Genomic DNA, 23,378 nt, shown 5'->3' with positions numbered 1-23,378 from the left:
TTGAATTTCCAAGATCCCATTGTGGCAAACATTCAAGATGATGAAATACATTCTTTTTAGTTTCTAGTTAAACTCATAGACCCGAAACAAAAACATATTTGAAATGAAATGAAATGCTTTATTTGTAACTCCACACAAAAGTGTGTATAGTTAAAAAGTAAATGATTTCATTTCATTTCAATATGTTTGGCAAATTCCATTAAGTTACGCCTGAGACAACAAATAACATGTTTCTTTCCTCATCTTAAATGTATTATAAATCATTGTAAAATAAGGCATTGTACACCTGAGGCATATTTTTTTTTATACATCCGAAAGGAGAAGTGGAGAAAATAACAAATCTAACCGAGATAGGAAGGGAAATTCTCCTAGGTACACCGTTGTGTAGTTTAATATTTAGAAAAAAATACTCTATACATGACAAAAGGGCTTGACATTATGAGCTTTAAAAGACAACACAAAATTACTGTTTGAACTATTAGCCAGTGAAATTGCTATTTCCTAAACATCGTCGTTTGTTATGTTTCTATGAATTTACATAGTAAATTTTACATTTTGACATCGTAGTTACAGGCAGCAATCTCACGATTTGCATCAAACGCTGGGCGTAAATAACTTTGTCCTCTGCATTTTCACTAAATAATATAATTCCAACAAATCTGATTTCCCCCTGCGAACGTATTTTCGGGTAAATTCATCTGCAGATGATATTTAGTATGTTGAGACCCAAATTGTGAGAATGAAACAAGTTTGTGGAAATGAATATTTTCCCCAAGTTAAAACTAATTTTCAACAAGTTGTGGCTGTGCAAGTCGATTTTTCCGTCAAATATGTAGTAGGTGCAACTCCCAATTCATGATTTCGGGTTCGAAGAGTCTGAGAATAGCAAAGAAATAACTTCCGTCTATCATTTTCGGTGTTAATAATAAATTCTTCATCTGGCAGTATACACGTAATATTCTCATAATTTACATGAAAATATTACAATACTCACTCTTGTAAGTTCTACCTATTTATATTGAGTCTAATTAATTATTTTTATATTTCTACGTAATATTATCACATTCTTTTAAGTTGCCAATTAAGTATCTAGTAAAATATTCATAGTTAACGACGAAAATCATTAAATTTAAGGTTTTAAACAAATAACGGAAATAATAGAGACAATAGACTGGTAATAATATACAGCTGAGCAGTATAGTTTTCACTCCGAACACCTATTTGGAAAACAGGTGTACTTAACTTGCAGGTAGGCGTGTGGCATTGTTACTCGGGTGTTTGCACACCTGATTATGCATTCAACTGTGAACAGACACGTGTGTGTCTTTTGGCAACCAGTGAATTTCCCTGCGGTAGGAGGAGCAGCTGTTTAATTTCTCTCCACTGGACAGCATATGAAAAAGGAACACGGACAGAAAATAGGAGTTGTGGGAGCCACGGGAGAGAGAAATGCGTAGAGATTTGCATTACTGTAAGGATTGTTATTTCACCAGCCTACTAATACATGTGTTCGCTTAAAATTGACGGGTACCGCTTTAATTATACGTGCTGGTAGTAAACATGGGTAGCTAAAAGTGTATCATTATTTAAATTACAAGAAAAACACGGTACACTACAAGCACACGAAACGTATCAGAATGCGCGGGCTGTACAAATAACTTTAAAATAACGTATCACTATTTACTTCTGCCGTCACGTTTCAACGAAAAAGATTTTATTCTTTAATACTGTAATTTACACTTAATCTGCGTCAGAGTTTTAACCACATTTTTTCCACTGAAAAAATACATGAACACACATTTGAAATTATAATTGTACATAGAGATTTTAAATCGATTGGATTCAAGACTAATAATGAATACATTGCTATCACGATTAAAACTAGGCCTGAAAGGAATCTTAAATCATTGCAAACTTTCATCCTGATTGCTCAGTTACATGTATTCGGCGATGTAATAAGAGGTTTTTATTGTATGTAACTCCAGAAATTGAGTTTTCGCACATTTTTATTATAAAAATAAATAAGATGAAGCACACGCGTAGATTTTCAAGGTACAAGATTCCGAAAAGGTTGGGTGAGATCTCAAAAGGCTCTTGAATTACATACGCAAGGTTCAAAAAACTAAAAGTAGAAACAACAGAGTTTTACTTTTTCATTATTTATTGAATTATTAATGATTTAAAGTCACGTTGGACACAAAATGTACTGGCTTGGGAGTAACTGCATATTTGGTAAACATTATTATAAATTAGATTTCACGAAAGATGGCTTATGAAAAATGATAAGATGGCCTAATTGTTAGAGGTAAGCCTCACGTAACTAAGGATGACGGTGCGATTCAAAGCGAATCCGTGTTTTTAAAACAACTTTTCTTTTTATCTTTGCACCCATTCGACATTACTCCTGTTAGGACATGATGTGTAGCCCTTTCACCATCCAATAGTCTGCGAATTGTGTCAACATTTCCCATGGTTTCAATAAAAAACGTTATTAATGTATATCATAAAAAACCCACGAAAATACTCAAATGAAGGTAAAAGAATTGAATATTAAAGGATCACTAAGAAAATTAAAATAGTTATATTATTATTGAGGCCCATAAGTTCGAGGTAAATGTATATATGTACTTCACTCTTAGAAGTACTAGCCTAATCAATGATTTAGATTTATCTTGAGTGATAATGTGTATTATCATATTATATTTCATAAGTAATTTACAAATAATTACGCTGAGCATCTTGGTGATGCTTCATTCATTCATTAGTTTATTTTGTTCCAAAGCTGATCGAATATCATCATGAAAATAGAATTAATGAGATAAGAAAAACATAAGACCCAACTCAGTTTATGAAGTAGGCAAAATATGTATGTAGTTTCATGAATTTAGCATTAAATTAACTTAAAGGATAACACTCTCTAAAAATATTATTGCCAATTGAAAACTAATTGCATTCTTAATACGTATGTAATTAAAACGAATTCGGTTAAAAGATAATTAAGAAATTTAATATATTTGAGGAATTTTAGGATATCCTATTTTAATAAAATCATTGAATAAAGCACTTCTAAAAGAAAGAAGAAAAAATAAGAAATACTTTTCCATCCCTTTGATTGCGCAGTAATATCTCGAAGCGCATCTATATAATAATTACTTCCTTATGAGATTTAGATTAAAATAAAAAGAATAACAAACCTAAAGCCCGAAAAAAAGTATCATACCTAATTCAAAGGAATTCATGGCTTATATTACAAAAATTCCACCGCCCCCAATTTTCGAAAAGGGCACCGTGGCAGTAAATTAAGCGCTAGCGAAGAGTCGGGTCGAAACGATTCCGTTCATATTGCATACGACAAAGGAAAAAAATACAAGAGAATAATAAAGAAGGAGCAAAGCCCGAGGCAGGAAGTCCTTGAAGGGAGAAGAGCATACAGAGAAGAATATATCGTTTTGAAAATAAACTTTGCCTCCAAGTTAAATCGGCGGATGATTCCATAATGAAGTATCCACTTGATGGAAGAAGAAGAAATCATGCCATGAGGCCTTAATGCAATTACACGGGACGATGGGCAAGTCGAAGGACGGGAGGGATAAAGAAATGGGGAAGGTTGCGGGGAGGGAGAGGGGGGCATGGGGGAGTGGGTGCTGCGAATAGTTGCGGAGGCTGAGACGGGGGGGGGGAGAGGTAAGTGCGAAGGAGTGGAGCGAGAGGGTAAAGGGAGAGGAGAAGAGCTGCTTCCCAAAGATGGATGAAGACTTCTCTAAGAACCGTGAGAGAAGATTAGAAGGAGACGGCTGAGAAGGAGGATGGAGGAGAAGAGGCTGAGAAAGATTGTGAGAGAGGGAAGGGAAGATCATGCAGGGGGGGGAGCCGGGGAGGAAGAGAGGTACGTGCCTGAAAGGAGGCGTGGAAGAGGACAGAGTGGGAGTAACACCCAGCATTAATGGAGAGAAAACTGGGAATTTGAAGGAGTGGAAGACCATGGTCGCTCCTCTCTTCTCTCAATCTTTAATGGTGACGGGAGAGGCATGAAAGGGGAACCTCCGAAAACATCCTTTCGGATGCATTTTCTCCTACTTCAGAGAGAGTAAACACGAAGGCACGAGATTCTCTTTCTTGCGTCTGTCCGATTTAGCACTGGCGCGTACATTTCATTTGTCTCATGCACGACTCCCGTTAATCGTATTTGTGCAAATTTCAATTCACTTTCGGTGAAAGATGGTAAAGGCCACCGTAGAAATGATGAGCATCATCAAGTTTTGCGACTCGTAAATTTATCAGTTTGGACGATACAAGTTATTCTGTCCCAATTTAGGAAAGTTACTTACAACTTCTAAAATGATGATATTTCTGCGTCATAAAGTTTATATTACCTATTACCAAAGGATCACGTATATATTTTAACGAGACAGTTGCCTATGATGTAAGATGGAAACAAATTCCTACCATATGAAGTTTAACTTGATTTTTAGTAGAGTAGGTAGTCTATAGTTTAAGGTAGGTTTTGGAAATGTGATTCATTGGCATCGGTACATTTACAAGTCTCTCCAAACAACCTGACCTGACCCTGTACGCTACAATAACCTTTTCTTCCAATCCACACACTTTAAGGCTTTGGTCCTGAAAACTTCAGCAGGAAGACTATTAGACGCAGCCAACAATCGTAGTGGATTCTTGCAAGATGATAGAAAATGAAAAAACGTCGATGAAACCCCAGGATATATTTATCTCATTTCTAATGAGCCTCACGGCATTCTGTACATGACAAGCGTCAGATGGCGCGGTGATGATCGGCAACCCCATCGTGACTCTACATCTGCCACAGGAACTTGAGCGAGACGTATAGGTTGCGGTTAAGTCGCCTTTACACTTTTTCTATCTTTGCAATACAATCATTATTTCAGCTAATTTAATCTATCGAACGCCTTTTCCGAACCCAAGGGGCAAAAAATTCATCCCTTTTTATTCTAGATTTATTTTCATCAGTGGCCACATTGCTGCTATGGTATGACGCGTAACTCTCCCCCATCCCTATACTCAAACTATTTAACTACAACTCTCCATTCTTTCAGTGATGATCATAAGTACCACCTTAACTGCTTGCGAAATGAAATTTATGGTTATATATCCCTCATATATGGTTGTCTTTCCTTATTTCGAGATAAGAACTAAAACTAGTCCGACGAAGTAGTCCGGCCTAATTCCTCCCTCATAAATTCTAAGAATTAGCCCATAAAAACTCTTCTTTCCCCGTGTTACTAGTCGCTTAATTAATATCGCGGGAATTTTATCTATTCTCACGGTCTTATTTGGTTGCAATTTCTTTATTACCTTATATATCTCGCCATGGATTAGCGTCTATCTGTTCTCATTGACGTCATTCTCTTTCTAAGTCTTAAATCACCGGATTAATATCTTTAAAATTTAGATTCTGTCCGTTTCTGTGGAAACTTTCAGGGTCTATAAATAACTTTTCAGTCTCATCATTGATAGTATGCACAGTTTTTCCCTTATTACTTGCTTTAAGTGCGTTCATATCCTTGTAAAACGCACCAAATTTCACCATTCTTCAGAATACTGTCCACATCCTCACACAACGTCTTCAACCACGCTTCTTTCGTCATATTAGTTTCCCGCCTCATATCATCATTTATATCTTCGTACTTTAAACTGTATCTCTTTACACTAAATTTTGCCAGCACTAATATTTCTACATTATATTTCCTAATCCTTTCTTCCTTGCAATATCTAATGAAATCTGAAGTTAACTTACGGTCGGAGAAAAAAATATTTTCTGAATTCACACTCATTTCCGAGAGACTGGGCGATTTGATTATGCTGTTCCTAAATCCGTGCCTATCCATAATATATTCTAACTGGTATGTTTTTGAATCCCTACGCAATTTTTATGCATAATTAATAAGCAGCATTATGCATGTATCGCATAAACTAAGTGTTATTTATGATTAAAACGTGTTCCTGGCAGATATTTGTTGCTCTCTCCACGCAGTCATCCCTTGTTCCTAAGCTCCGTATTACTATTATATCTTTCCCCACTACCTTCGCGCTCCAATCCCCGATCACCATTATATATTTCCTTCTCAGGACAACTGCAACCTTTTCTCCAAGTTATCGCATATTTGTCTGTTTATTCAACCTCTTTATTAATTGTCGGCATTCATATGTGAATAAGGTCCAAGTTCGTTCGCCAGCTATTAACTGTACTAATAATATTCCATCACTCACCTCTATGCTTATTACCCTTCTTCCTATCTATTTTTTAATATTAGGGCTAACTCTCGATGGCTCTCTTCCTCTCGGCTTAATTACTTACCCTAGAGCTATCTCTTCTTCCTACACATAATTCTTACTCTAAATCTATCGCTCCAATAATCCCTCATTACCTCCTATTTCATCGAGTCAGCCCTAAAATCTCTCTTTTCTTCCCCATCTCTGCACTACATATATTTTAAAATTTCACTCTTCTCAACGACGTCCGGAAATTCTAGGGATCTATTTTGACTGCGGTGACAGCATTGGGGACATGTGAGAAAGAACTGAGTTATGAAAAGAAGCGTTCACAGGGAGGAGGGAATTGATGACCGGATCACTGAGTAAGGATGTTGGGATAAGACTTGGATATGGAGCGTAGTTTTGTAAGAGGTGGAAGCATAGTAGTCGAAGCAATATGATAGGCGAAGATTGAAGGCTTATAAAATGAGCTAGCGGAAAAGAATGGAAATGGTGAAGAGGACAGAAAGTAAAACATACGAGGAAGTATACTAGCACGGTGAGAGAGGGCGTGGGATTTTGTGAGAAATCCAAAAGAAGCAAGAAGATGAATTCAAAGTATTTTGATTGGCAATGGGTTGTTAAAGAATATGATAGAGCGGAGAACATTAGCAAGCGACGAAGGGACAGGAATAGGATAGAGATAGTTGATGGAATGAAAGGAGGAAGGCAGTCTACGGAATTGAAAAGGGAATTAGTGCTCGAAGAAGGGTTGTGTTTTCCCCTAGGAGGGGCAACGAAAGGTATCGCTGCGTAGTCTGTGTCCATCCAAAACCTACCTTAAACGGTGGAATACCAAAAACAAGAGTACGTAATTCTGTTTATATAAACTCTGTCTCTTCCGCAATTCTGCTGTAAATCTCGTTCCACAAGGATTTCGTGTGATGAGGTCCGCGGAAGCCTTGCTTCTTCCGCTGCCAGGTACAATGCACTGCCCAGTAGGCCTAGTGCCATACTTGTCAAAACCCAATTTTTTTTAATTTGAACAACATTTTTCGTGGGATAAATGACTGAGATGGTTTCCGCTGCCTTCCTCAATAGTTAGCAGTTTCAGGCTTAACTTTGTGAAATTGCTTCATGATGAGGGTAAAAAATAAGAGAAACTATACACTTCCACACACTTTTAATGCCCTACGACCATGGTTTCGATTCCGCGCATCATCATCACATCGAAACCATGGTCGTAGGACATTAAAAGTGTCTATAAGTGTAAGTTTCTGTCATTTTTTACAATCTTCCTCAATAGTGTTTCTAACGTGATAGCATCACTAAAACGGCCGAGTCACTCGGGTGAGCCAATGTTTCAGCCGTAACAATGGGGAACTATTTTGTGTAGTACTAGCCAGGTCTATGATGTACATAGACTAAAATATTCAAAAACGTTACAGTGTCGGAAAATATGAGATAACTTTGTTAAAATAATAAGGTTGACCAAGGCTATTTCCACAGGTCAATGAATTCCGGACGAGAGGCTTAGAGGGCAAGGTAAATTTTCCAACGTTCCCAACGCTTGAGAATTTACAACAGAAACCTAAGTGAGAAATCCAAAGATAAACTAGTTAGACATTTTTTTTAAATTTATAGGCATGCTAAAAGAGGTAAAATTGAAAACTTTTTCAAGTAATCCCAAGAAATATATTTCCTGAGAGAGTTTAGCAGTAGCACAGGAGATCATTGATAAAATAAATGAGATTCCGTTAAAGAACCGTGATATCAAATCGCTACGTACGCCCTAGTGAATATAATGATCAAATAGTCGCAGTGTGTCTACCTGTGCATCAGATGTACAGTTACACTAGCCATGCATCCTCGACATGTGATGCCGAGAGTGTTCAGGAAAAAAATAATTAAGGAATAGAAGGTATAACCACCGGCTACATGCGGGCACTGCTGCCACGTGTAGTTAAGTAGATTATAATTAGGTCTCTAGAAATCCTGAAATAAGCGTAAATGACAGCGTTTGCAACAAACACCCTGTTCATTTCTCGGTGATGTATTTAATGAAATGCAACGCCAGCAAGACGACTTACTCCCGGCTGATGGACTAATGGATTTCCGTTTAAATCACTTTAACTTTTTTTTCATGATAGAACCACGAATTCTCCTCTCAGACTTCCTTAATTTCTGCCAATCAACAGCCGTGATAAAATTTTGCGAACTTAGGAACCTGTGACAGGCATTTCCAACCCTAATCTTTGTCTCCAGGATGCCCCAGGAATAAGACCACTCGGCTGGCGAGTACAAATCTAAGGAATCAACACATTGTCGCACTTAGCCGAGTTTTTACAACATATCGTAGGGTGGAACTCGCAAGAAGAGTTAGCAATTTGCGTCTCAATCATGCTCATCCGAAGCCTCATGCCTATATTCCTTCCGATCTGCTTGCCAACGTTGTGAATCGCATCCAAGAGGACAACTTGGGTATATTAGAATATTCATTAGTCACATTTGTCGGTCAAGCGATAGTTGGGTCTCAGTGACGGATATGGAAATTAAATCTCATGCGAAATATGTTCATTAATTCACTGAACGTTGACGCCTCTTGAAGTGCTGGTCATAGAATTCACATTTTAATGTAGTCACGTATATTTAAAGTTTTAAATTAAAGATACGAAAATGCTAAAAAGTACCAGTTAACCGTACCACAACTCCTTAACCATGGGTGATATATTTACATAACACAAACTAACGACATCTACGGTCTAAATTACGCATACCAGCTATAAAAGACCAATTTTGAAAAGGTCATAAATAAAGGCCAATTATGAAGTCGCACATAGTGTTGAATATAACTATTCCTAATGTATTATGAGCAATAATTAATGAATATGAATCATATGAATATGATTTGAATTTGCACTTTAAAGGTACAACATTTTTACTTGAACGAATTTACTCGTACGAATTATTAATACGTACTTCACTCATATTTCAGTCGTCAAATCAAATTGGCAAAAATGACGTATTGAAAGCTTAATATTCCATTATTTTGTCAAGCTATTACCATCGCCTAGATCACCTTCGACTCAAACCTCAAATCCTCTATAACTTATTATTAAATGTTTTAATTTGTAACAATTCAAATTTAGTCCTATCTAAGATCTTTTTTAAAACATATAGTTCAAAAATCGTTTTAGCTTCTACATGTAAAAAATATAACACACTCAGTCGGAAAGCCATGTAGCGATCATTTCTCATGCTGCCAAAAATATCAATGTTTTGCAAAAATAAATGTCTAAGTTTCCCTAATTTTATAGTAAGATTCTTTCAACAACTCGGACCAGAAAGACATCAAAACAAATTACGGTCCATGAATATATTTTAACATTGATTACTTGTACATTAGCAAGCATTGAAAAAGGTCAAAAGGTCTTATGTGAAAAAAGATCTAAAAATTATTCGGAAATCGATTAGGGTAAACTCGTCCCTAATGTAAGGTTGGTTCAAAATCAAAACAGATATCAAGCTAGCCCAATAAAATTAACTTGGCAAGATTTACACGCGATAGGTTGTCAGTAAAATAAAATTTCGAGAAATGAAATCCAGGGGACATTTCCGAAACTTCACTTCTGATTTCACGTGATGACGTCGTTGACATGTTCATCTGCTGTAAAAATACACCTGAAAGAAAAATCTATGAACACGGCAACTGAAAAGAAAGTGGAATCAATGCATGTAACTTTTACGCTCACCAAAGAAGCCAAATGGTAAACCTTAATGAAATTAAATAAAATCTGTACTTTTCGTTAGTTTACATTTTTTTACTTTTTAGTAACAGAAATATTTCAAGAGCAAAATTTTGTGAAAAAAATGATATAATTATACATATCTGAAAATGTGTACAATCCAAAACATATTTCTAATGATACCTAGGCCTTGAACGCTGATTTTCACATAATAATATAGGGTAATTTTTAATAGTTATTATTTACATATAAATATATGTATATAACCGTTTGTACTGAAGAAAACCCTAACAAATACAATATTAACAGCCACAAGAAACAGGATCTTAGAAGTCCTCAAAATTAACCAAATAAATAAAGAAATATAAGTTAAATATTAAAAACAAAAATTTATCTAAACTAAAGGCCTCATTAAAATCTTTAAATTTAAATTATTTGATAACGATCAAGACTGAACTTATAAAATATTAACAAGAGTTAGATGTGTAATCTCATATTTGCCCAATAAACTCCCCAACATAAAATTTTGGGCACTATTTAACAATTCCAATTGTAAGATTTTATTTAGAGAAAGGCTCATATTTGGCTTCGTGTTCATTGGATCGCATTAAAGTTCTTAAAATAAACCGCTCCCTAGAGTCCTTTCTAATCATGCAGACACTCACCTTTCGCTGGCGATGGACGAGTTCCTGGACATTGACTTTGGTGACATTTCGAAGTCGGAGTCGGAACGATAGAGGAAGGACTCCCGTCGCTGGGGGAGGTTCTGGAGGACGAGTCCGGCAGAGGGTGAGGCCCCTCCGCCCCCGCCGACTCCTCCCCCGCCCCCTCCATCCATTGGACTCCGGCCAGACGGACTCGCTCCATTTTCCACATCGAAACTGCGAAAATAAAAACGGGGAGATGTTGAAACACTGGGGGCTAAAGAATCTTAAATATGCTACTATTTACCATTGTTGATATTATATTATTCATTAAAAGACTGTTGAATACTATTAATTATCTGGTAGACCTGTCCGTCCGATCCCAACAGGGTGATTTCGATCGTTGCGAGAGGAATCGTGGGCAGGTATATCTTAACGTCTACCTTATGTCTCTTTGAATAATGGGTGGTTTATCACCTTTTGATTTGATTTAAATTTGATTTTTAAACCGCACAGAAAAACACTTTTTTATGCCGAATTATTTCAAACAAGGAGGTTTGAGAAAAACTTTATTATTATTTCCAATTCTCTCACCGTTATGAAATATTGCATTCTCTAAAAAAAATTGCATTTCAAGAGATCTTTGACGATTTTCAGTTGCCATTACCATATCGCTATCTCCTATGAAACTCTAATAAATGAATTCAATTTGATTGTAAAGTTTTCGCTCATTTGAATTTATTTCGGCAGCGCAATACCTATAAAATCGCACGGTCATTGAAGGTAATAGAAATCATGTAATCACTGATGGTTCAAGTTTCGAATCAGAGACTATACTTTCAGACCCTTAATCTGAAAAATTCAGCTGAAATGCTATCAAAACCTTCGTCATATGCAGCTGCAAATTACAATGGGAACTCGAGAATATAACTGAAAAACGAAAATATCTCGCCGACGCATAAGCGAGCCTAACAGGCAATCGTAACTGAGCGCTATTGTACGCATTGAACAGTAGATATAGCGACTTCAGTACGCATTGTTCGTACATGCAACAAAATTCAAAAATATATCAATCGCAATGTTTTTCTTGGCCAAGGAGAACTACAACATATTATCTTAGCGGAAAGAATATCAAGGATATCAAATGAGATCTCCATAACGTTTGCGGACTAAAATTGATTATTACGTAGAATAATTAATAGCGATGTCATGACCTAACTGAAAGTTAGGAGATGATGCATAACATTAATCACTATCGACAGCCGCTTTGCAGTCATGAAAGTAAATTGACAGCCAGCCATCATTTACAGTTGGCTATTAAGCGCAGAGTGCCAACAATATGAAAACTTATTTAAAATATACAGCATGTGACATAAAACACAGTACAGAAAATTCAATTTGAACATTACTAATATCAGATTTATCAATATCAACAAAAATTATACGTCCCTGTAAAAAAAATATTCCAGGAGCCAAACGCGAATGCCAACCAAAAAAAACGAAACCAAAAAATGCGAAACGGGAAACAACTTCGACTTCTGCAATGGGTAGTATCACCTCACAACTTAATGATGGCATCTCCTTAAAATTCCGCGGAATTTTTATTCATAAATGTGTCCGTTTTCATGCTTGTCATCCTTGTTTTCATGGCATGACTTCAAAATGCTTTCAACAAATACTTACATGAAATAAAGTACAATATCGCGCATTTGAACCTTAAACCTCAAAGGTGAAAAAGGTCGCTAATCATACAGGGATCGATAATGCATCACGCAGATGTGTTCGTTAGATTCTAAAAAAGAGCTGTAATTAATGATTTCATACATTTCTGACTGCAATAAAACGACGAAAACTATATTCCCACCACAAAAATTCACACGGACAGCTTTTGTCAACACCAGATTAAGAATTTATAATTTACATTGTTTTGTAATTTTATAACCAATAATGAAATCTAGTATCTGCGAGGCCATGTGGATAAAAATTTAACACAACCAAAAACGGAAATTTGATGTAAAAACGCGCCCTGTCAGCGGCTAAAGTCAAAGTAGACGACAACTAGACGTCATTAAATTCAAAAAGCGAAAGATTGCCAAGGCGCTTCGGTTGAGTCAATAATTCTGGCGGAAAGAGTTGCGTTACGTTTGCGATAGTGATCCGCGTTGTTTTTACCCACATTGCCCGAGAACTGGTTATGATAAAACCCGTGGAAGTTAGCCGACTGCCGGTAGAACGAAAAATAAATTCGCCTTCATTAAGCGCAAAAGGCTTGTGATGTGGTGAGACAGTTTGGACGCTGATATATTCAAGCAAGCATTCAATACATGGAATCGAGACCCTACATATCGACGATGACGAAAATACGACGCAGATAATTTTTTTTCCAAAACAACCAAACGTTTTCGCTGATTTAAACTTCGTTGTCTAATTTCATTTACAATAGGGAATGCGAGTAATTCCTATAGCCAGCTTTTTTCACCGACTCTTACATGCGCATATTGTAATTAAACACTTCCATAATTGCTTAAGTCGACACTGAACAACGAGTTATCAGTCATCCCAAGCAAACGTTTTTACCGTTAAAAGAGGGTCGGCGAACAAGAAGAACCAATGAATCAAAATTTTTTAATGGTTTAGGCTGCAACTTGTTGAAGGATGTATTGAATTAAAACAGGTTTGGAAATTTCCACAGTTTTACTCAGTAATTTGATTACTGACTTTCATCAATTCGTAGGCCGTAGATGGAACGATTTGGATGGAAGAAGAAAAAATCGAAAAGACCATTTTTGAATGCTGTCCCGCTCATTAACCACTCTTCCCACTTGGAGCTTCACTTCTCCCACCTCTCCCTATTATTTAAACTAATAGAAAGGTACCATAGGCTCTGACCACTCTCCAAACCTCGCTTAGCAATACCCTCCAGCCCACCCAGAATTGAACAAATACCATTTCCGAAGAATGTATGTACGTGCAATTTTATGCACAATTTTTGCATTATTTTTATTGGTGCGTAAATAATCATAATTCATATTTATTTATAAAACACCATTTTTATGCACAAATTTCCATTGTCCTAAAACCCCCAGGGCACGTCTTTGTGTGCTCTGTGGCTGGTTAATGGGCTTTGTCTAAGTATAAATAAAAATATCAATCAGTAACGCAATATTTTAAGTTTTTACGTACACACATTGTTTGTTAATTTAAATACTCGCATCTCTTAAATCATAGTTTCACCCTAACTATGCGCATTTTCATCTATATAGCAGACGTTCCTGTGAAATATCCGGTGGAAAAAGGAAGGGAAATGACCACCCAACCCTGATGTTTTCATTTCACAAGCCGTTGGGCCTAGTACAGGGTGAATCAGAATAACCTCACTAGTTATGAAAGATCACTGAAGAGCGTGCAGGTGAATTAGCGGAGTGGGAGTAGTGGCGTTAGCTGAGGAAACAACGTCATTTTTCGTAATTACCATGCAGTGGTCTGGTGAATATCGAGGCTTTTTCGTAGAAACGTTCTCTAAGAACAATGATAGCGTGATGGTGACGCGCAGGGCACTGTGGTCTAGCAATAAAGCGCATTTTTGCCTCTCCGACTCAATAATTAAAACAGGGAGTCCATTCTGACTCACCCTGTATTAGGGAAGATCTATCCTCGCCTATCCAAACGCAACATTCGAGTTGATTACTGTGGTTGAGACCCATTAAATGTTCCAAGTATAAAATGCCTAAAAATAAACAAGATGTTATACGTGCGGTCGACGACAAAATTTACGTGAACTTAATTCACATTTCTCCATGAATATAAGAACGTGATGAAATATTCACAGGTGGACAAATCGAATGCACAAACCTTCGAGTCAATCAGACCTAATCACAACGATAAACGACACGCACCTGTAGACCTCCGCTTTCGACGGTGTCTCTAAACGGCCCCGGAACAAACAGCGCGAATGACGGAGGGGGACACGCCCCATTGTACGGATCCGAATTGATTTATGTCCAACATAACATCCCTTCGGTATCGGCGGAGTTCCCACTCCACTCTGCTACTTCTTGCTAGGGAGGGGGACGGATATGAATACGATTGATTGATTATCGTCTTCGTTAGCTAGGAGAGATATTGAGACCGGGAATACTTTCCTCCGTGTCCCTCTGGGATGAGGGATGTGGAAAGCTGCACAATCATCTCCCTCCGACCCTCCTGCCCCATCTCCGCCTTTAAATTAAACAGCAACCCCCGTGCCTCGGACTCAGATAGCATCTCAAACCGCAATCCAATCCCTTACACCGCATAACCTTTTCGACGATTCGTACCACCCTTCCAAAATCCATCAGACCCGACTAACTCTCATTAATCATTCCTCTGCGAAATTTTTAAAATAGAAGGGTGTTCTTATTAAACAGCGATAGAAATATTCATAAGATACGGATGTGTGTCACCATTTTTTCGCATTTCAGGATAAATACCTAGCAGATACAAATGCGCTTATCTTGGAAAATGTTTCCATAGTCCGGTGAAAATCACTCTTGGTCAAAGTTGCATAAAATGAGTTCATGTTATAAATTTTGTCAATGATACAAAAAAAATCTATGCATGGTATAATAATACATGTATATAGGGACGTCGCTGAGACAATTTAAGAAACTTATTCCGATATGTAAAATTTTGAGTGTAGATTTGAACAAGGGGACAAATGAAAACTGGTGCATGTGACGCATCTGCTTGTAAGACGCACACTTTCAAAACAAATAAGTGCTCACTTTAGTTCTGTTATTTTAGTTCTGTGACAGGTCAGGTAGTGTAAAACCGTGGGTATAAATTCTGCACCGAAAAAGTGCAAATATGTTTAAGTTTGCCAAGCCAACGCCCTAAAGAACACAATGATTAAGATGACGAATGAGGGTCAGGTTACGACATAATAATAATCGAAAAAGTTCACATTTACAAGATTTTTTATAACGTGGGGATTTTAGGAAATTATAATAACATAACAAGAATCCATAATCCTTGTATTTGACACCATCCTAAGAAATATACTTATGCAAATAAAAACAAATTACCATTTTTCATAGAATTCGATGGAGAACCCGGCTATGAAAAATCACGCACATTTTTGGAGGAAAAAACAGCCACTACGCTTTGAAAGATATTGAAGCCGATAACACGACATGTTCTGAGTGAATTAATTTTTTTCGATTTTTTCTCCTAGAAGATACAATGCTTACGTGTACACAAATATATTTCGTATACTTGGCTTATCGGCCAACATGCGTCAGCAGAAAATTCACTTACGTTTAATCAAAACAAATTACAAAAATACGATTACGGGTATCATCATTTTTCATGCGATTAAATGAAATTTCATAAAGTGTAATCATTAAATTAAATACTGATAAGCATAATTTTCAAAGGTAATAACTCTTACAAAATAATAAATTTGCATATGTATCTGCAACATCAATCACATTCGCCATTTTTTTCTTATTCCGAATCTGCCCTTATTGGTCTTTGGGCAAATAATGATCGGTCGGATCGATACCAAACGACCTCACCGAACTCGAAAGATTTAGATACCACCCGTACGCGTTCAGATCTAAACCTGTTGCCCCAAAACAGGACGATCTTTTAATAGTTCCAACCTACAACGAGGGAACTGGTCAGATAACCTTTGAACTTAGCACTTAAGTGAAATATTAGGTGTGCCAGAATACTAAATAAATTCGCTCTTTTGATCAATGGGCGATCACCAAAACATCCCGTCATCAGCCGGTATGCTCTCTATATCCCAATCATTATACAACGAATCCATTCGGACGGAGACGTGGCGGTCCTTCTACTGAACACGGACGGAGTCATGCTCCTTCCCTCACACACCCGATCTCGGTTTTTAATTCATTTCTCCCTCTCTAACAACCCAATTCAAATTCCGCTGTCCGAAATCCAATTCAACCATCTTCCACAGCTCTCGTTCGAACCCGTTCACTTATGATCCGCATGGATGGAAGCGTGGACACAAAAGAAACTCGGATCAAACGTGGCCCCGATGCGAAAAAAAGAGAGGGGGAGAGAAAGAAATAATGTGGGTGTGAGAGAGGGGGGAGGAGGGACAGGCCGGGAGAGGGCATAGGGAGGTGTGCGCGGCTGTTTGTCAGCGAGTTTGAATGCAGCACGTCGTCGGGGCCATTCAGAACACGACGACACCCGCACCCGAGCTGGTTCCCTCGAATGAACCTCGTCCCCCATCCTCCGTCATTCCGCCAAACCAACAACCCCACTAACTCCCTTATTCCCGCCCTACCCTCTGCCGCCTTTCCACTTTCATTATATTTCCCGGTCTTCCCTCCACCCCAACCACCCACTTACCCCCATCATCCCTCTCCTCTCTCTCTTTTCCCTCAATTACACGCACACACAAACAAACACTCACGTACACGACCATCCACCCCATTTTTTTTCCCCCGACCACAACGGCGAAGTCGTAATTCCACGCCCCTCGTGGAAGAAAAACAAACATCGGCCCTCGCGTGCATGTGCATGTGAACCGCGATCGCGGGGGAGGAGGGGACGGGACCGGGGTGTGGGCAAGGGGCGGGCAGGGAGGCGTCAAGAGTTTCCCAGGCGACATGCGCCGCTATTCCCGGCCGGCGTCGCGATGGCATCAGCGGGCGCCTCCGCTAGGGGTCGGTCGGCCCAAGGGGTGACGTGCCCTCCGTCTGTGTTTGTATGTGTGCCGGCAGATAGGAATGCGGCGGGAGGGAGAGAGGTTAGCGGGGATGTGGAGAGTGCGCTGTGAAAGGAGAAAGAGCGTGTTTGTGTTAATAAAAAGACATGTTTAACGAGAAGGTGTGTGAAGAGCGGGAAGCTTTGTAAAGGCGGGAATTTTCATGCACAAGCTATGAAAATTCATATTTTAGATAATATAATTCACATCACAGCAATAGGACGTCTTAGAAGCAAAAGAAATCTCTTAATGAACCTTTTCCGTGATAGTAGGGATCTAAGAAAATGGGTCTATATTGTAACGACATTATTCATATACAATTACTGACATTGCTCCTCCAGCAAAATTCATGAGGTGCTAAACGAACTGGGCTCATTTAAGCGAATTAATAACCTGGATAACATTAACGCATTAATCAAGAGCAGAGTTAATTATTAATTTATTGAAATCCATTAATTTGTTTATACTTCTAACAATTAGGACCGTATTATCATAAGTATTTCTTAGAAATTTTTCCTTTATATTTATAATGGCTTGGACAATTAAGTCAAGAATGAAGAAAAACAGAGTAAATGACTCAAGAAACAGTGATGCGTGGAAAAAAAGATGGAGCTATAACAAAAAAATAGCACAAAGAAAAAAGATCGGTGAACATTAAAATACAATGATAGTTGAAAGTGGAATGCAATTTCACTTTGCAATTAATTGTTTGAATCAGAAAAAGGAATATCATTAGACGAATAAAAATTCGAGATTATCGGAAAGTTAAAGGGCATCGAAGAACATATTCGTCACGGTTTTAATATCTGCGCATTGGCCAACTTGCTTCAAGCAGACATCTATGAGTTTTATTTATCCTTTAGATGGCATTCAAGAAAGAGCTTTTGCATGATTCATTTACTCTTCCAAGAACATAAACGACAAATACTAAAATTTAAGCGATTTAAACAAGAATAAATTTTATAATTAGGTACCCTTATGCAAATATAAGGCTCATGGCCACCACATATCTCACTATTCCATCAGCAAATTTTGATACAAACATAATCGTTAACCCCTCTTGGAGCAGCAAGGTCAACGTGATCATCCATCGCATTATCGTTCATAAGCAGTAAAAATGTTTGAAGATATGCTTCTTTAGGTTGTCCATCAAATACTTCAATAATTATTACCTTTACCAAAAACTTACTTATCGTAAAATAAGAAAACCAATTCGGGGTGGCCTTGACAGCACCTGGTTGCATAATTTCTCTTTGATTTAGATTTTCAAGTTTCCGGTATATATCCACCATATTTCTATTGACGTTAACGAGAATTGAGCTAATTAACCTCAAAGTTAAAAATAGAAGAGATTGTGTGCCATTTTTGCGTCGAGGTATGTTTTATCATTTAAAATAAAGCCAATAGCGACGTTGTCAGGAATTCCAGTTTAATAATTCGTTGTAAATGCAGATCGTGTGAACTAACTAGTGACTAAAGACAAGCTCGAATAACACAAAGACTGGCGAAAAGAGGCATTATTTCAGAGCTCTTAGCCCAGGATTACCACACACACTTTCGTCTTTTCCGAATCTCCCAGAATCCAGAGTCATATTTACTCAGGGTTTCGACTTCCAGTGACATTGGATGACATATTTCCTTTTAAATTTCTACCAATTTAAACTGTATGCTTATTTCGACAATACCGATTGTAGGGTTGGTTTTCGTCACCCACCTACATAGATTAGTGTAGAGAGGATATTTTTCCTGGCTTTCGTCGTGTTTATCTTTTAAAGTCGGGAGCAAATGCATGACATCACACTTTTTGGAAACCCGTTCCTTACACTCGGCCACACTCTCTCGGACAGCCCACATTACCGTTCGAAGTTAACAAAGACAAGGGCTAGATCTACTAAGCGCCATTCAATGCTGGGACATGGTGACTACATTCCCTATGGCGTTAAAATAAATAAAGCGCTCATTGCTCAATAAAATCAGTGGGATATTACGGAAATATTATCTTGAAATTCTGAATTCAATTACGGACGAGATAGGTGATCAAATGAAACGTTATCTCCAAATCTAATTAACAACTATTTCAAACATTCTACTCGACGTAAGTCGCGAAACGACTATGGACAATAAAAAATGAATATGAAAATAGTTAAGATCCAAAAATTGTTTGACAGCGTAATAAGTGATGATTCGTAGTAGTAGTAGTAGTAGTTTTGAGGGGAGGCGACCGACAGCTAAGGTCATTTGCGCCATAGGAGATGGACAGGAAAGGATGAAGGGTGGAGAGAAACCCGGCGTCGGCATTAGCCTACTCTTTACGAAAGGCGCCAAGGGGTCCGCGGCTTAACGTCCCGTCCGACGGACGGCGTACTCACTCAAAGTGCCCTCCACAAAGCACCTCAAGTAGGGATCGAGATACCTCTGAAAAATATTCAACACCGCCGGGATTTGAACCCGCGCCCTCACGGTGGGAAGCCAGTACGTTAGCCCCCGCACCATCTCGATCCCTGTGATGATTCGATCAAAGTTAAGGACATACAAGTCAGTAATAGAAGAAAAAAGGCTTTCTTTAGGAGAAAGGAGTTACTTGAAAATTCTCGATAACGTATTAATAATATCGTATCGGATCAAAATGTCTTTTGACAAGGCGGCTTCTGTTAGCATAGCCAGCACATCCCGCTCACCCCACCAACCGCATCCTCCCGGGGACTTGCCCGAATCCACCTGCGGGAATGGAGGGGGTTTTTACGGTTATTACCTCGGATTTCGGTCTCCTTGGGGTCCGGTGGAATTATCGAAATACAAAAAAAATGCTTTCCTTGGGGGTGATACTCCTCGGCCCGCCATCGTCCCTGATAGGAAATATTATTATTTTTCTCATCGCAGGGATAAATAACTTCTTTCGTATCATATCTCCTCTCCAAGAGAGACTAATTAAACAAGGATTCCGTTCTTGCAATATGCCCCTTCGGCAAAGGAATGCCAGACGAAAGGATAAGGAAACTACAGCCTCATTTCTTTCTGGGAAATATCCCGCAGGATGGAGAGTTAAAACCGTTCAGCTGAGGAATATTCTACAAAAAACATAATCGAAAAGTCGCCCCCAGCTACGAAGAAACCATCAAGAGCTGTCTACGGATTCCTAGCAGTTCTGCAAGATCAATCTGATGATTCAATATTTGCTTCTCAGTCCCCGTAATAACTTCGGAGATGAGACAAAAAAAAACTCGAGAATTTTGGATTTTACATTCGAGATAGTTATTTATCCCTGCGATGAGAAAAATAATATTTCCTATCAGGGACGATGGCGGGCCGAGGAGTATCACCCCCAAGGAAAGCATTTTTTGTATTTCGATAATTCCACCGGACCCTAAGGAGACCAAAATCCGAGGTAATAACCGTAAAAACCCTTTCCATTCCCGCAGGTGGATTCCGGTGTTGGCCCATGAAGCGCACCCACACAATTCAATTTCTTAGCCCTCCACGCTCTTATTACTCGAGAGAATTTTCTCCGTCCAGATCCAAGAGTTTTCATTTCGGTCCGTTGGGTGGTGGGGGGTGTTCCAGGAAATGAGCTGGACGAGAATTGCTACAGTTTAATGTCACAGGCCGGGAGATGGAAGAAATGGGGCAAACGCCAGGAGACGTGATATTCAATTCCAATGCCATCGCAAACAAAGTTAGGCTAAAATGGTATTTGAGGAAATAATTTTGATCATGGTAACTCGCTGTCAACAAACTAATATGTTCTGAGAAATAAAAATACTGGTGCCGAACAGACTCGTCTGAAAGACGAAACTTTTATAAAATAATCAACCGCCATGTCTATCGTGTATCTAGAGCATTGCATATTAGGTGTTAAGAAAAACGATTAAGAAAGGCTTCACTTATTAATTTTGTAATGGTAGGCTTTCCATCTTGACACTGACATGAAACCATCTCGAAACCACCGACAACTTTAGACAGAGAAGAGAACTTTCGCGATTGAGGCCTGAAAGCCACGACCAATACCATTCATTCACACAATTGACAAGGTCAAGACGAATAAGTTGCGTGGGGTGAATGATAAGAAGCTAGTCCAAGACTGAGTGCTGCGGAAGAGGTTTGGGACTCAGTGAATTAGTACGCAGGGTAGTTCGCAGCAGGTAGTTAAATTATCTTGCAACTGCAACGAACATAAAGAGGGTAAGTAAACACAAACGTGCTTATTAACGCGATTAAAGCAGTCACCACCGAAACCATGGAAATTGAACGCGCAACACGCGTGGCTAGACATATCACAAAGAGAATAACAATAAATTACCCAAATGAGAGACTAAACCCGGAAGATATACGTGCCCTCAAATTGTTTGCCGTGAACGCAGAGGAAAGAGCACGTAGGTAAAGTAGTCAGCACATTGAAATATTACTGAAAAATAATCAGACCTTTCCTGAATGTGTAAGAAAATACGGCATTTTATTGAGAAAAAAAAGGAATCCATAAGTAAACGACCAGAGTGCATGATCAACAGTGGAGACAAATATACAATAACTGAAAAAACCACAAAAAGTAAACTAAATTAGAATCGTCGCTGTCGGAAATGCAACACCTTAAAGGTAATAAATCAGGTTTTCTGAAATTAATATGTGCCGGAATTATTAACGAGTATTACGATGTAAATTTACCTCTATGGACAATTTCATTCTTAATAAAATAAAATCGCGTTTGCTTTATTACAGAAAAAATAATCTTTGAAAATTTATATGGTGATGCCTTATACGTGCGCTCATATTATCCATAATTATCATCTTACATTCCACTTCAAAACACTTAACGAGGTGAACCTGATAAGACGTATTAAAACTCCGAGGACATCTGAAATCATAAAATGGCAGTGGCGGATGTGGAGTGGCAGAAAACGCGATAAATATGAAGCAACGAGCAGGTTTTAACCGCTTAAAAATGACTCCCAGGAAGTAACTTAAAATTTAAAACAACTTAACGAGAAACCGAAGGTATTGAATGCACGCCCATATGCCGGTTGCGATGCTCACCAGGACTTGTTTCTACTCTGTGTAACTGTCGTAAAAATGCGAATGTGAAGATATTTGAAAGAATAAACCTGCCGGGGTTGCTGTAGGGGAGAAAGCGGCTTCAAGCTATGACGATATGATAAGGAACTTGTCACAGGTATACGAGATGACCGGGGATCGAGATGGTGCGGGGGCTAGCGTACTGGCTTCCCACCCAGAGGGCCCGGGTTCAAATCCCGGCGGTGTTGAATATTTTTCAGAGGTATCTCGATCCCTGCTTGAGGTGCTTTGTGGAGGGCACTTTGAGTGAGTACGCCGTCCGTCGGATGGGACGTTAAGCCGCGGACCCCTTGGCGCCTTTCGTAAAGAGTAGGCTAATGCCGACGCCGGGTTTCTCTCCACCCTTCATCCTTTCCTATCCATCCCCTATGGCGCAAATGACCTCAGCTGTCGGTCGCCTCCCCTCAAAACTACTACTACGAGATGACCGCTCTATAAATCGAGCCGTTATTCTTCAACGGGTAGATAAGGAGATAATAAGAAAACTGACAGGCAACCTCATAAGCCATTTTCATTTTATTTTACTAAACTGTAAAAGATGGAGATATGAGAAATTTAAAGAAATAGGGGATTGGTTGACAGTGAATAGTGCACACCATTTTACAAGAGAACCAAATAGAAACTAAAATAATATTTAACTCAAGACGAAATTTGCGGTTGCTTAGCTGAAATGCTAATATTCAAGTACTTTTTTGAATCTGGTAATTTAAATTTATCTGATCATCACTTAGTTAGAACTCATACTAGGGGCCTTTATATTAAAATAATTTAGCAAAAAAATAAAGTAATACAGGTTAGAACGCACAAGGAGCAAACACGATAATATGATCATATTTACTGAGTAAATATTAAAGAAAAGCACGTATATACATATGTAGTGCTTTTGAATATTTCTTTGAGCATAGGGATATTTGAGAAAATTAAGTTTCTTAGGGTTTTAACGACCTTCAATGTAAATCATTGATA

The 23,378-nt window shown here is 38.4% G+C and overlaps 1 protein-coding gene across 3 annotated transcripts in view; it reads right to left on the bottom strand.

Moving 5' to 3' along the window:
• The window catches only part of LOC139690897 (3',5'-cyclic-AMP phosphodiesterase-like), an 843,102-nt gene that overhangs the window by 457,230 nt on the left and 362,494 nt on the right, over positions 1-23,378 (bottom strand). For all 3 annotated transcript variants that reach the window (XM_071588514.1, XM_071588515.1, XM_071588516.1), the window contains exon 2: positions 10,643-10,858. In XM_071588514.1, coding sequence (XP_071444615.1) covers positions 10,643-10,858 — 216 coding nt within the window. The remainder of the gene's footprint in view (positions 1-10,642; positions 10,859-23,378) is intronic.

Source organism: Hetaerina americana, unplaced genomic scaffold, assembly GCF_022747635.1.
Source record: "Hetaerina americana unplaced genomic scaffold, ioHetAmer1.1.p SCAF_3, whole genome shotgun sequence".
In the NCBI taxonomy this organism is placed as follows: Eukaryota; Metazoa; Arthropoda; class Insecta; order Odonata; family Calopterygidae; genus Hetaerina; species Hetaerina americana.
This window is presented reverse-complemented; position numbering and strand designations above follow the sequence as displayed.